Source organism: Elephas maximus, chromosome 16, assembly GCF_024166365.1.
Source record: "Elephas maximus indicus isolate mEleMax1 chromosome 16, mEleMax1 primary haplotype, whole genome shotgun sequence".
NCBI lineage: Eukaryota > Metazoa > Chordata > Mammalia > Proboscidea > Elephantidae > Elephas > Elephas maximus.
Genome location: NC_064834.1, coordinates 51,859,986 through 51,872,889, shown reverse-complemented (window position 1 = coordinate 51,872,889; position 12,904 = coordinate 51,859,986). Strand labels below are relative to the sequence as shown.

At 36.9% G+C, this 12,904-nt stretch overlaps 1 protein-coding gene across 3 annotated transcripts in view; it reads left to right on the top strand.

Annotated features, from left to right (window-relative positions):
* CHUK (component of inhibitor of nuclear factor kappa B kinase complex) overlaps positions 1–12,904 on the top strand; it is a 43,875-nt gene that overhangs the window by 19,397 nt on the left and 11,574 nt on the right. For all 3 annotated transcript variants that reach the window (XM_049855360.1, XM_049855359.1, XM_049855361.1), the window contains exons 10-16: positions 1,566–1,760; positions 2,979–3,081; positions 6,603–6,726; positions 7,089–7,240; positions 8,403–8,464; positions 9,656–9,765; positions 10,433–10,482. In XM_049855360.1, the coding sequence (XP_049711317.1) occupies positions 1,566–1,760; positions 2,979–3,081; positions 6,603–6,726; positions 7,089–7,240; positions 8,403–8,464; positions 9,656–9,765; positions 10,433–10,482 (796 nt within the window). The remainder of the gene's footprint in view (positions 1–1,565; positions 1,761–2,978; positions 3,082–6,602; positions 6,727–7,088; positions 7,241–8,402; positions 8,465–9,655; positions 9,766–10,432; positions 10,483–12,904) is intronic.

Genomic DNA, 12,904 nt, shown 5'->3' with positions numbered 1-12,904 from the left:
AGTGTTGTGGAGACTGGGAATTCCAGAACACTTAATTGTGCTTATGAAGCTTGACATATATCCTGTATAAAAGTAAAGGTCCACCACAGAGGTTTCATCCCAAGGTTTTGCTGTTGCTGTCAGTAGCAGCTGTCATAGTGTGAAATCTGCCTAGGCTGGGAAGGCATGCGAGGTTTTAGTTGGTGTACTTGTATTGTAAGTCCATGTCAATTTTGAAGATTCCTTTCCCTGCCCTTCTTCCCTTTTTAAACATAAAAGATTATTACGTATTAAAGGAAGACCTCTTACAGTCTTCTAAGGGAAATAGTGGGCAATCGTGTTACGACATTTGGAGTTTATATGAAAAAGGGATTAATTTCAGTTTAGCAATACAATTTGGTATTCCTGTAACACTCCTTATTTGAGTATCTGTGTCAGGATTTGTAAGTAGAAATAATAGTAGCTGTGGATTAATGCCTTACCTCTAAGCATTTCCAACAGAGATAATTTTAATCATTTGCATGTATAATTCAACTGTAAGGTATGGAGAAACCGAGGTATTAATTTGCATGGCGTATCCAGGACAATGGAAGAGAATTTAAAATCAAGTTGTTTTCAAAAGACTGACCTTCAGCTGTATGTCTGTTCTTGGTTACCTGGATAGAGCTCCACCTGACTCAGCCTCGCACTCATTTGGCTTCATCTAAATCCTTTTACTGGGCCTTTAGGTGAGAGAAGGGAAACCCTGGTGGTGTGGTTAAACGCTACGACTGTTAACCAAAAGGTCGGTAGTTCAGACCCACCAGGTGCTCCTTAGAAACTCTACGGGGCAGTTCTACTCTGTCCTGTAGGGTCGCTATGAGTTGGAATCGATTCGACAGCAATGGGTTTGGTTTTGGTTTTTTTTAGGTGAGATAGCTTTCTTATCTAACTTTCGGCCCTTAAGCAGGCCACTTAATTGGTCTGGGATTTGGCTGAGTTGTTTGAAAAATGAGGATAACAGTACTTTTCTTGTTTAAAGAGAGGCCTAGCTCTTCTATCAGAAGATTGTTTTTTGAAGCAACATGGGGCAGTCAGACAGATATGACTTGAGATCCAAACCCTACCAGTTATCCACTGTGTGATCCCGAATAAGTTATTTAACTTCGCAGAGCCTAGGTTTCTCCCTCATTCCAAAATGGAGATTAGAAGATTAATTGACAGGTATATTATGCAAAATGTCGTGAATGTATTAGATACTTTATAAGTGGGAATGTTTTCCTTCAGTGCCTAGATATGTTTCTCAGAATAAATCATTGCTTTTTTGAATTTTATTGCCTTTTTACTTCTTGATTTTGTTGCAGCCCTAGAACTTTGAAATTTTATTTGTCAGAATTAACCTTTGTTGTAATAGAAAATTAAACTCTGCTCTTCAGTTTTCAGAGTGTCATTTTATAATAAAAAGGAGATCTCACTCTGGAGAAAGCTGAACCTTGTTTAGTGCAGAGATAATGCCTTTTGCTCAGATTCCCCTTTTAGTGTTTAACATTGAATCTTTCCTGTAGCAAGTGATTGTTAATCCTTTGTTTTTTTTCTTATTTATACAGATAGTACACATCCTAAATATGACTTCTGCAAAGATAATTTCTTTCTTGTTGCCACCTGATGAAAGTCTTCATTCACTACAGTCTCGTATTGAGCGTGAAACTGGGATAAATACTGGTTCTCAGGAGCTTCTTTCAGAGACAGGAATTTCTCTGGACCCTCGCAAACCAGCCTCTCAATGTGTCCTAGATGGAGTTGTAAGAGAATTTTAATATACCTAAAAAAAAAGTATATGAAATACGTTTGCATAAAGGGATTGCATACCCTGCATTTTTTGATATATACTTGGAGTCCCTTGGGAGTGGCATATGTCTTGTAATTCTTTTAGTTTTATCCTACTCATTACTTTTATCACTGATTTTACAAGATGAACATGATAGAATGAAACATTGTTGTTTTCAACTTTGTATGACTTTCCCATTGGTGCCAGCTCTGTCCTTCCTTTTTCTTTTCCTTCTTGTACTTGAAGCCCACACCCACTGCTGTCAAGTTGATTCTGACTCATAGTAACCCTATAGGACAAAGTAGAACTGCCCCATAGGGTTTCCAAGACTGTAAATCTTTACAGAAGCAGACTGCCACATCTTTCTCCCGTGGAGCAGCTGGTGGGTTCGAACCTCCAACCTTTCAGTTGGCAGCTGAGCACTTAACCGCTGTACCACCAGGGCTCCACTTACTTGAAGCCTAGCACCTTGAAATTAGACCAGCAGTCTTAAATCTTGCCTGAGGATATGTAGATAGTAAAATATGTTTGTGATAATGCCTTCTTTTTTTTTCATTTTTCTTTTTATGACTTTATTGAGGTATATTTTACATATCATATAGTTCACCCATTTCAAGTATACAATTCAATGATTTTTTAATAAATTTACCGAGTTATGCAGCCATCACTATAAGTCAGTTTTAAAACATCTCCATGACTTTGGTATGATCCCTCCTATTCATTAACTGTTAATTCCATTCCGCCCACCCCAGGCAACCACAACTTAATCTACTTTCTTTTTTTATAGATCTGCCTTTTCTGGACATTTTGTATAAATGCAATCATATGATACGTAGTCTGGCTTCTTTCACTTAGCATCTTGTTCTTGAGGTTCATCCATGTCTCAGCATGTATTAGTACTTCATTCCTTTTGATTGCTGAATAGTATTCTCAGTGTATGGCTATATGGGGTCATGACTTTTTGCTTTTGTCCCTTTGGGTCTGGTAATGGTTTTTGCTTTAGCCCATACCACAGCTCTTTGTTTATTTTTTTCTAAACAAAATTTAGACCCTAAATCTATAGGGTTATGCTAATGTAGATTGCTCTGTTCATTTGTATTTCAAGGTGAGACATCTAGTGCTTAAGTCTTTAGAGAACCTAGCATTTCCAAGGATCTTTGAGTAGAATTTTAATTGTTTGTATCTTTTTCAGAGAGGCTGTGATAGCTATATGGTTTACTTGTTTGATAAAAGTAAGACTGTATATGAAGGGCCATTTGCTTCCAGAAGTTTATCTGACTGTGTAAATTATATTGGTAAGTATAGCCCGTTTACTGCTGAGCTTAAACCTGAAATAATGTAATTTTGACTTTAACATGATTAGTAGGAATGGATTCTCGGTGTTTCTGTTCTGTATCTTTCATACTTCAGGTTTCTGTATGTGGTGAAAATTGAATAGAAGATTGAAAGGTAGATTTTACTGGATCCCTCATTTGCAAGAATACTTACTTCGCTGTGACTAGGGCTCTCACAGATAGGAGAATGAATCTCTACTATTAATTAAACCATTATCTAAGCATGTTCAAATATTATTTCTTTCGTCCAGTGAATACTGCTTGATGTTCAAATGTTTTAATTGAGTCTGTGAGAATTATTCTTTTCTTTTGGAGGAGTTAAGTGGCCAATTTATGTTTAGCCAAACTAAAACCAGGTATTTCCAGAATAATATTGGTCATAAGGCATAAATTATATATAATCTTTCCTTTCTTTTGCCTTTTATTAGTTTTCTTTTGGATTTAAAAAAAATTAAGGTATGGTTTGCATACAGCAAAATGCACAGATACTAAAGGTAGATGATTTTTGACGAATGTATATACGTGTGTAATCAACACCACCATCAAGATATAGAACATTTTCTTCACTTCAGAAAGTTGCCTCATGTCTCTTTCTAGTTAATCCCCTTTCCCCTACACTATATTTATTTGTTTATTAATAGACTTAAAAAAATTATGTATGTGTGTGTGTGTGTATGCCTGCATATATACACACACACACAACCCCAGTGATACAGTGGTTAAGAACTCAGCTGTTAACCAAAAGGTCCACAGTTCAAATCTCCCAGCTGCTTCTTGGAAACCCTGTGGGGCGGTTCTACTCTGTCCTATAGGGTTGCTATGAATCAGAATCGACTTGATGGCAATGAGTTTGGTTTTAGTTTTATATACATATAGGTAGATAGATAGATACAGATCTAAAACAAGCATTTGGTATTTTAACCTTTTTATATGTATAATTCAGTGACATTAATTATGCTCACCATGTTGTGCAACCATCACCACTACCCCTTTCCAGATTTTTTTATCACTCTTAGTAGAGACTCAGTGCTCCTTAAGCAGTAATGCCCTCTTTCCCCCTGCCCCTGGTAACCACAGTTAAACTTCGGTCTCCATGCATTTGCTGTTCTAGGTAGTTCATGTCAGTGAGATCATACAATATTTGTCCTTTTGTGGCCAGCTTATTTCACTCAACATAATGTTTTCAAAGTTTATCCATGTCATAGCATGTATCAGAATTTCACTCCTTTTTATGGCTGAACAAAATTACATTGTTTGGATATATCACATTTGTTGTTGTTGTTTATCCATTCATCTGTTGATTGGCTTTTGGATCATTTCCACCTTTTAACTATTGTGAATAGTGCTGCAGTGAACATTGGTGTATTATAGACTTTTTAAAAATAACAGTTTTAGACTTACAGAAAAATTGAGCAGATAGAGTTCTCATAGTCCTCACACACACACCCCTCCCTGTTGTTAACATCTTACATTATTATGGTACATTTGTTAGAATTAATGAACCAATAATGATACATTAACTGCAGTCCATATTTTATTAAGATTTCCTTAGTTTCTACCTAATGTCTTTTTTCTATTCCAAGATCCCATCGAGAATGCCACATTACATTTAGTTGTCATGCCTTCTTAGGCTCTTGTTGGCTCTGACAGTTTCTCAGACTTTCCTTGTTTTTGATTACTTTGACAGTTTTATGGAATAGGATGTTTTGTAGGATGACCCTCTTCTGGAATTTTATTATTATTTTTTTTTTTATCTGTCATGGTTAGACTGAGGCTATAGGTCTTTTGAGAGAAAGAGCTACAGGTAAAGTACCATTTTTATCACATCATATCAAAGGGTGTTGTTGCATGCTGTTGAGTTGATTCTGACTCATAGTGACCCTATATAACCGAGTAGAACTGCCCCATAGGATTTCCTAGGCTATAAATCTTTACGAGAGCCAATTACCACGTCTTTTCTTCTACAGAGCCACTGGCGGGTTTGAACCACCAACCTTTTGGTTAACAGCATGATTTATGACTGTTGGGATAACTTTGATCATCTAGCTGAGATGTTTGTCAGATTAGTCTTTTCTCCCTCTTTCCATACTGTATTCTTTGGAAGGAACTCATTGTTTGCAGCCCACGCTTAAAGAGTTGGAAGTTATGTTCCCCTTCCTTTAGAGTATCTACTTAATTTATTTGGAATTCTTCTGCATGGAACATTTGTCTTTTCTTTCCCATTTATTAATTTATTCAATTGTTTGTTTATATCAGTATGAACTCATAGATATTTACCTTATACTTTGGATTATAATCCAATACAGATATTTATTTTTTTCTTAAATTGTTCCAGCACTGGCCTTTGGGAGCTCATTGAGTTGACTCCTGTGCCCCTTTTACATACCCCTCATCAGTGTGTGTGGAGGGGTTTGTTTTGTTTCTTTTAGCACTTCCTTATTTTCAGGCACTACAATACGTTCCAGGCTTATCATGTATATTTCCTACCCCAGTCCTAGAATCAGCCATTTCTCCAAAGAGAATAGTATTAGAAACCAAGATCTGGGCTCTGAGTGTGCTCATTGCTACTGGGATGTTGTTTATTTTAGGTTCTCAACGTTTATTTTTAAAGTTTTGATTTTTTTTTTGGTCAATTCGCCTACCCCAGAGTTTTTTTGTTTTGTTTTGGTTTTGTTTTTTTGTATATTGTAGGAAACCATAAAAGGAAGTATGGATGTGTAGAATAGAAAAATGGTTAATTAAGGTTAGTAGTAATTATTAGGGGAGGCAGAGATTTTTCTAGATACATAGCTTTATTTTTTTAAAGTCCGCTTCAGATAATGTGTTTTTACAATATGAACACTAGTGTGGCAGGTTCTACTTAACCATTCTCTGAAGATTTTCCTTAGAAAAGAATAGTAGAAGATATACTTGCCACCTTAAAATATAGGGTGAATCTCTTTCAATCATGGAGAATTTCATAATGTTTAAAACAAAATTTCATTGGACTTATCACATACCTGCCATGGTTTTAGAAAAGCAGCATTCCCTTCCTCGAAAAAAAGGCAAGAGATAGTCATAAATAGATAATCTCATAAGTTTGACATCAAAGAAAGCATATCTTATTAGGCTACCATTCACCCTGTATCCTTTCCTGAAGCTGGGTTGGGGTCTAGGAGATGAAAATTATTAGAGGCAGGAAAGACTATGGTGGGTTGTAGAGGAGATGGGACTTGATTTAGAACCTGAAAGAAAAAAAGACTTTGCTTTGATGAAGAGAGTGTTCCAGGTTGGGGAGAAGCAAGAACAAAAAGACAGATACAGCAAGTTCCACATTGTATCTGTAATAGGGTTGTGTATTGAAAGTGCTCAGTAATGGTAACAAGTGGTTCTTTCCAACATCTATGGGAATGCTACTTGCATGGCCAGGAAATCACAGAAAATAATAAATTACTTAAGATGTTCAAAAATAACTCCCCTTTTTCCCATCTTCTTGCATGTAGTACAGGACAGCAAAATACAGCTACCCATCATACAACTGCGGAAAGTATGGGCTGAAGCAGTGCATTATGTATCTGGGCTAAAAGAAGACTACAGCAGGCTCTTTCAGGGACAAAGAGCAGCAATGTAAGTAGATTCTGTTGTTTATAACTACAGTGTCATGTTTTTACCAATCAGTATTCCATGCAGTATTTAAAAACTGGGTCAGTTTGCATGTTCTGATCAGACTTACAGAATTCTTACCAATGGTCTGAAACCATCCAGTTGTAATGGCTTGAGAGTAGAATGGTTCTAGTAAAAGAAGATTGTTTTATCATAGAATATCACAGGCAGAAGGTTTTTAGAGATCAGATTCTAGAGATAGCTACTTTTCACAGATTGATAATAGAAACTTGGGCTTCAGGCTCATGGCAATTTAAGTTTTTAAATTTTTGTCCAGTGTTTTGTTTCTGATATGGTGATTTTTTTTTTTTTTGGCTGTGGTTTAGGTTAAGTCTTCTTAGATACAATGCTAACTTGACAAAAATGAAGAACACTTTGATCTCAGCATCTCAGCAGCTGAAAGCTAAATTGGAGTTTTTTCACAAAAGTATTCAGCTTGACTTGGAGAGATACAGTGAGCAGATGACATATGGGATATGTAAGTGTTTGGGTATTGTGTTTGAAAGGGGTCTCTAGTCTCTCGAAGCCCTCTGCTGGTTTGCCTTCTTGATCATAGCCAGTCGTTTCACTTACTGAGACAATCACATTGAAAGAAGAGACAGGACAACTTGAATCATCATAAACCATGTTGATTTGTCTTGAATGTTAGTGCTACTTTTTTTTAAAAACCCTTAATTGGGCAACTTTAATTGTTTTTTTTTTTCATGCTTGAACTAAAATTATTTGGCTCCAGAAAAATGTAGAAGTGGTTTAAGAATCTGAATATTAAACCTCATTTTTTTAATAGATAGATACAAAGTCTGTACTGGGATAACTTTTTAGCCAGAGGAGTCTTAAACTACTTATCTTTCTGTAATTAATAACAAATAATTCTAAGCTTGTTCTTTTCCAAACCACCTACTATGGAGTCCCACTGTTTTTTATTATACACAGCCTTCAAATTTTCAGTATTTGACTTCAGGCTTATCTCCCTTCAGATATACTAAGGAAATGTAAAAAGCAGAATTAAAGATTGAATAAACTGAAGGTGTCATCACGTGCATTTATGTTTTATTTCATGAAACAGATCCTTCTTTGGGGACACAAATACTATTTGTATACTTGTCCTGAGCAGGGTTTGTATGTCTCAGAATAAAAGATCAGTAATGTCCAGTTGGGTGGATAGGTGTACCCATTAGAGCTGGTTCTATGATTGACGTTGTATTTCTTGGATTAAATATCTTTGACTAGTCAGAGGCATACTATACAACTGTTAACAAAAGAATGAGGTAGCTCTACATATGCTGCTATTGAAAGATCACCTGGATCTTTAATAACTGTGATGTCTTATGTTGGGGGAAAAAGCAAGGCAAGGAAAGTATATATACATGGTCTCACTTGTGAGGGAAAAGGGTGTGTGTCTATGTAACAAATGATTAACAGTAAGATTCCCTTGGGTGCAGGAGAGAGGGAAAGAAGAGTAAGTTCTTCCTTTTTACAACTTTTTGTAGTATTTGATTTTTTTTTTTAAATCATGTTTATGTATTACTTTTATAATTTTTTTTTAAGTGAAAATCTTTGATATTGATATGGTGAGGAGGTGGGCAGGCCAGTAGTTAATGCGATGGTTATTTCTGGTAACTGATTCAGACTTTTTTTAGCCTCAGAAAAAATGTTGAAAGCATGGAAAGAAATGGAAGAAAAGGCCATCCACTATGCTGAGGTAAAATCACTGAGCTTGTTCTGTGTTCTTATTAATTTCTGAGATCTTAGAAATTTCCTTCGCTTTTGATATATACAGTGTTTTTTTCACATCATTCCTGAATATCAGACAAATATCTAGTAGTTGCATGGTGTGTATGGAGGGAGCTACCATAGTGGATAAGAACAAGGGCTTTCAAGTGGAATGTTGGGCAAATTACTTAGCCTTGCTGGTCATCAGTTTCCTTATTATATTATGAGGACAATACTGTTTTTAGTAGGGTTATGAGCATTAAATGAGAGTTAGTAATTGTTATGACTGATCCAGTTGGGGTGACTGTAGATCCCAGTTTACCTGGGACAGCTCCATTTTATTCCTGATGTCCTGCAGTAATTATCAGTAGTACTCTCTTTCGCTCTCAAAATTATGATGATTTGGACAATAAATTATATGGTCATTGTATGTACAAATCATTCTCTAGGTGGCAGATTCCTTCCTCGCCCTGTATGTCTGTTGGTGGCCCCACTAGGTAGTCACTGTCTTTGATACCAGTCACTTACTCTGCTTCCGTTGGTTAAGTTGACACGAGTGGAACAGTTGATATGCTGGGGTGGGAAATCCAGTGTCTTTATCTTTCTGCGTACTTATTACAGGGCCATCAGGAATAAGAGGCAGTGAAAATCGTAACACTGAAAACCCATTGCTGTCGAGTTGATTCCGACTCATAGCAATCCTATAGGACAGAGTAGAATTGCCCCACATGGTTTCCAAGGAGCCGGTGGTGAATATGAACTGCCGACCTTTTGGTTAGCAGCTGTAGCTCACCATAGCTCTTAACCACTGTGCCACCATGGCTGCTCATAAAGCTGAGATGCCAGCAAGACCGATGGTTTTGATGGACTCTTTTTCTCTGTCTTGTCAGTGACACCTTTACTTCTTTGGTTTTCAAGAGGAGAAAGCAAATTCTGGTAGTTTACTCTTACCGGGAGAGAAAAGAGGGAAGCATAGGAATAAATATGTTCTTATGTGAAAGATTAAGGGTCAGAATCTGAAGTACAAAAAGACCTTAACAAAATCTGTTTCTATTAAATCACTTAGTACTCCTACTATAGCTACAAGTCATTCTCTAATGACTTGTTAAGGTCTGAGTTCTGTTCTGTGTTGTGTAGTGATGAGCCTGTCGATTTCTTTTGTGTTTTTGTCATGTCTTAGGTTGGCGTTATTGGATACCTGGAGGATCAGATCATGTCTCTGCACACTGAGATCATGGAGCTACAGAAGAGCCCCTACGGGAGACGTCAGGGAGACTTGATGGAGTCTCTGTAAGGCTATACTTGGGTTGTTGGTCTTGGTGTCTGTAGTTTTTTGTAGCAGATTGTTCTTCCTGCTTGCATCTTTCAGATTAAGCCTCTTACGGTTCTTCCCTATAGTTTTTCTTTCCCCAGATATACTGACGTCTTATTTTAAAAGGATGCTTTTTCTTAGTCATAGGAAATTTTGGAAATAACGCTCTGGGTTGACCTTCTTTGCCTTTTTAATCAAGGTGTCTTTTCACGTGGAGAGTTAAAAATAATTTCCCAAGTGTGCTAAGTTATAACCTGTTTCACTACCTACCATATTTCTGGTCCAAGGCATTGAGCCTCTTAAATGCCCTAAATGAGGTTAACTTCCTGTGTGTTAGGATTAGAAACTTCAGATTTTTTCTCTAATCACAGGCCATGATTTTTACCCATTTAAGTGTTTCAGGTGCAAGGTTGCAGTTTGTGTGGTGGGAGATGAGAGCACATAAGAAGTTCATTTGACTTTGCATTTTAAAATCTCGTCTAATTCTTCCTTATTACTCAATGAAATACTCTTGTAAAATCTTCATTGACAGTATGTACTTGCTTTAAAATGGGATCATTACTCTGTCCAAATAATGTTCAAGTTGTGGATTATTGGGATCAGTGAATTACCTTCACGTACAGATGGGTGTTTTCTCTCTTGTAGGGAGCAGCGTGCCATCGATCTATACAAGCAGTTAAAGCACAGGCCTTCGGGTAAGACACTTCTGTCACAGTGCATGAAAGCAATGTAGGCAGCCATCACTAATCTAACAGATGGGGTTCGGTTGGGTTTTAAGCAAGTTGGAGAATAAATTCAGGTTTTGGTATTACCATTGGGATGTTTATGGTACAACAGCTTTAAGTTTTTGAGATTTTAAGAGATTAGAAAGGGAAGGTAATTAAGAAACTTGAGGTGGAAAAGTTTCAAAAAGGGAAGTAAAAGAAAGGAATGGAGAAAGGAACTCACAAAAGTGGAAGAGAAAGCAAGAAAATGTGTGGAAAGAGAAAAAATAACTGCTGATAGGTGCTTTGAACTGTTTAGGATTAGAGAGGTTGAAAAGAATATGATACTCTAGGGTTGAGGCATGGATGTGGTCAGAGGGAAGGCCCATGTGCTGGCCAGGTTCTGTTACCTTGAAAACTATGTCTTTGTCTGCACTGGTCACTGACTGCTTGTTACATTAGCAAAACAACTCCTGTTGCGTACCTGCTGAGTGCAGAGTGTGGTCTTCTGGAAAGAGCACTGAGTTAGGAATCAGAAGGCTTGAATTTTGGTTTGGGCATTTTGCTGCGTGACCTCAGGCAGATCACCTAATCGCAATTCCCTCTTGTGTAAAATGAGGTTGAAATGTAGCTTTCCTAACTCAACAAGCAGAACTGACTCAACGGCAATGGGTAATGGGAACTCAGCAAGTGTATTGTGGCAATGTATTTGAAATAACGTTTGTGAAAATGCTTTGAAAATGAAGAGTTATGCATCTGCAAGGTATCATCCTTTAATTAAGAAATTGGTTTGTGTTGAAAGGTTACAGAGGAAATAAAAGGTGAAGTCTATGCCCTAATTTGCTATATATATACCTAAATAGTAAAAAAAAAAAAAAAAAATCAGTTTTATACTTGAAAATTTGTAAGAACATAGCAATACATGAAAATTAATAAGCGTGTGAAGTTGTATTTAACAAATAAGATGATCATCTCTACATTGGCTTTTATTGTAGTGGAATTTATTCAATTTATTTTGAGGTACACATAAGACAGGTACCTAACCCTGACTGTGGGTTAGGGATGGTTAGAGGAGATTTCCTGCAGGAAATGACATTTGAAATGAGCCTTCAAGGATAAGTAGAGTAGCCAAGCCAAAGGGGGTAGACTTTTCTATACGCGAATATAATATGTAAAGACAAGAACATGTAGCTCTTAATGTTACGAGAGGAAATTCAGTGTGACTGGAATATAGAGTTTCAGGGGGAGAGAGAGAGATGAAGCTGAATCATGATGAGCCTGGTATATCATAGTAAAGAGTCTGGATTTCATCATGATGCAGAGAAAACCTAAAGAGTTTAAGCAGGGGAATAGCATGATCAGATTGGCATTTTAGAAACACTGCCTTCTTGCCATTGTGGACAATAGATTAAAGTGGGGCTAGGCTAGAGACAGGGACATCACTTATGAGGCAGTTGGAATAATACAGGTTAGTACAGGGTAGGTTGTAAGCTAAGACAGAGAACCTAAACGATGGCAGTGGGGTGACGAGAAGGGTAAAGGCAAGAAGAGATATTTATTTAAGAGGCAGAACTGATCATGTTGGATGATATATTGAAGATGGGTGGCTGGGGCAGGGGTAATTGGGATGCCTTCCAAGTTTCTGGTTAGGGCAGCTGGGTCAAGAGATCATCCTGAAAAAGTGGGTTGAATAAGAAAGCCAAGGATGGAATCCTAGGGAACACTAACGTTTAAGAAGTGGGTATGGTTTCAGATTCCACATTACAGTTAGCCTTTAAAAAGCTGTCAGTGGTAGTATCAAAGAATATCTATAGTTATCAGGGAAAGGCTATTAAAATACTCCTCCCTTTTCCAAATACATATCTATATTATGCTGGGTTTTCTTCAGATACTTCGGTAAAAACAATATACTGGAATAGATTGACTACAGGAGCAGATCTGAGAGTCCAGCTATCTTCTATTAAACTAGACATTAAAATATTTTGTTTTGGAAAATACCAATTTTCGGGTTTTTTGGGGGTCTGTTTTTTGGTTATAAAAATGTTAATAGGTAATGGGTTTATTGTTATTTTAAAATGAGTTAATAAGTCAATATTTTTAAATTTCTCAGACTGTCTGGGGTTCTCAAGAATTTTTAAGAGCATAAAGGGGTCCTGAGACCAAAAAGTTTGAGGACTGCTTATCTAGACTTGCTTTCAGAAGCGTGGATGTTAAGGAAAATAAAGGTTAAGAGAGATTGTTGTTGTGTGCCATGGAGTTGATTTTGACTTATAGTGACCCCATGTGATAGTAAAACTGTCCCATAAGGTTTTCTAGGCCGTAATCTTTATGAGAGGTTAAGGTTAAGGAAAGAAGAGAAAGGCTATGGTAATCAACATCAAGTTTAAGAAGGAAGACTTGAGCATGTTTATAT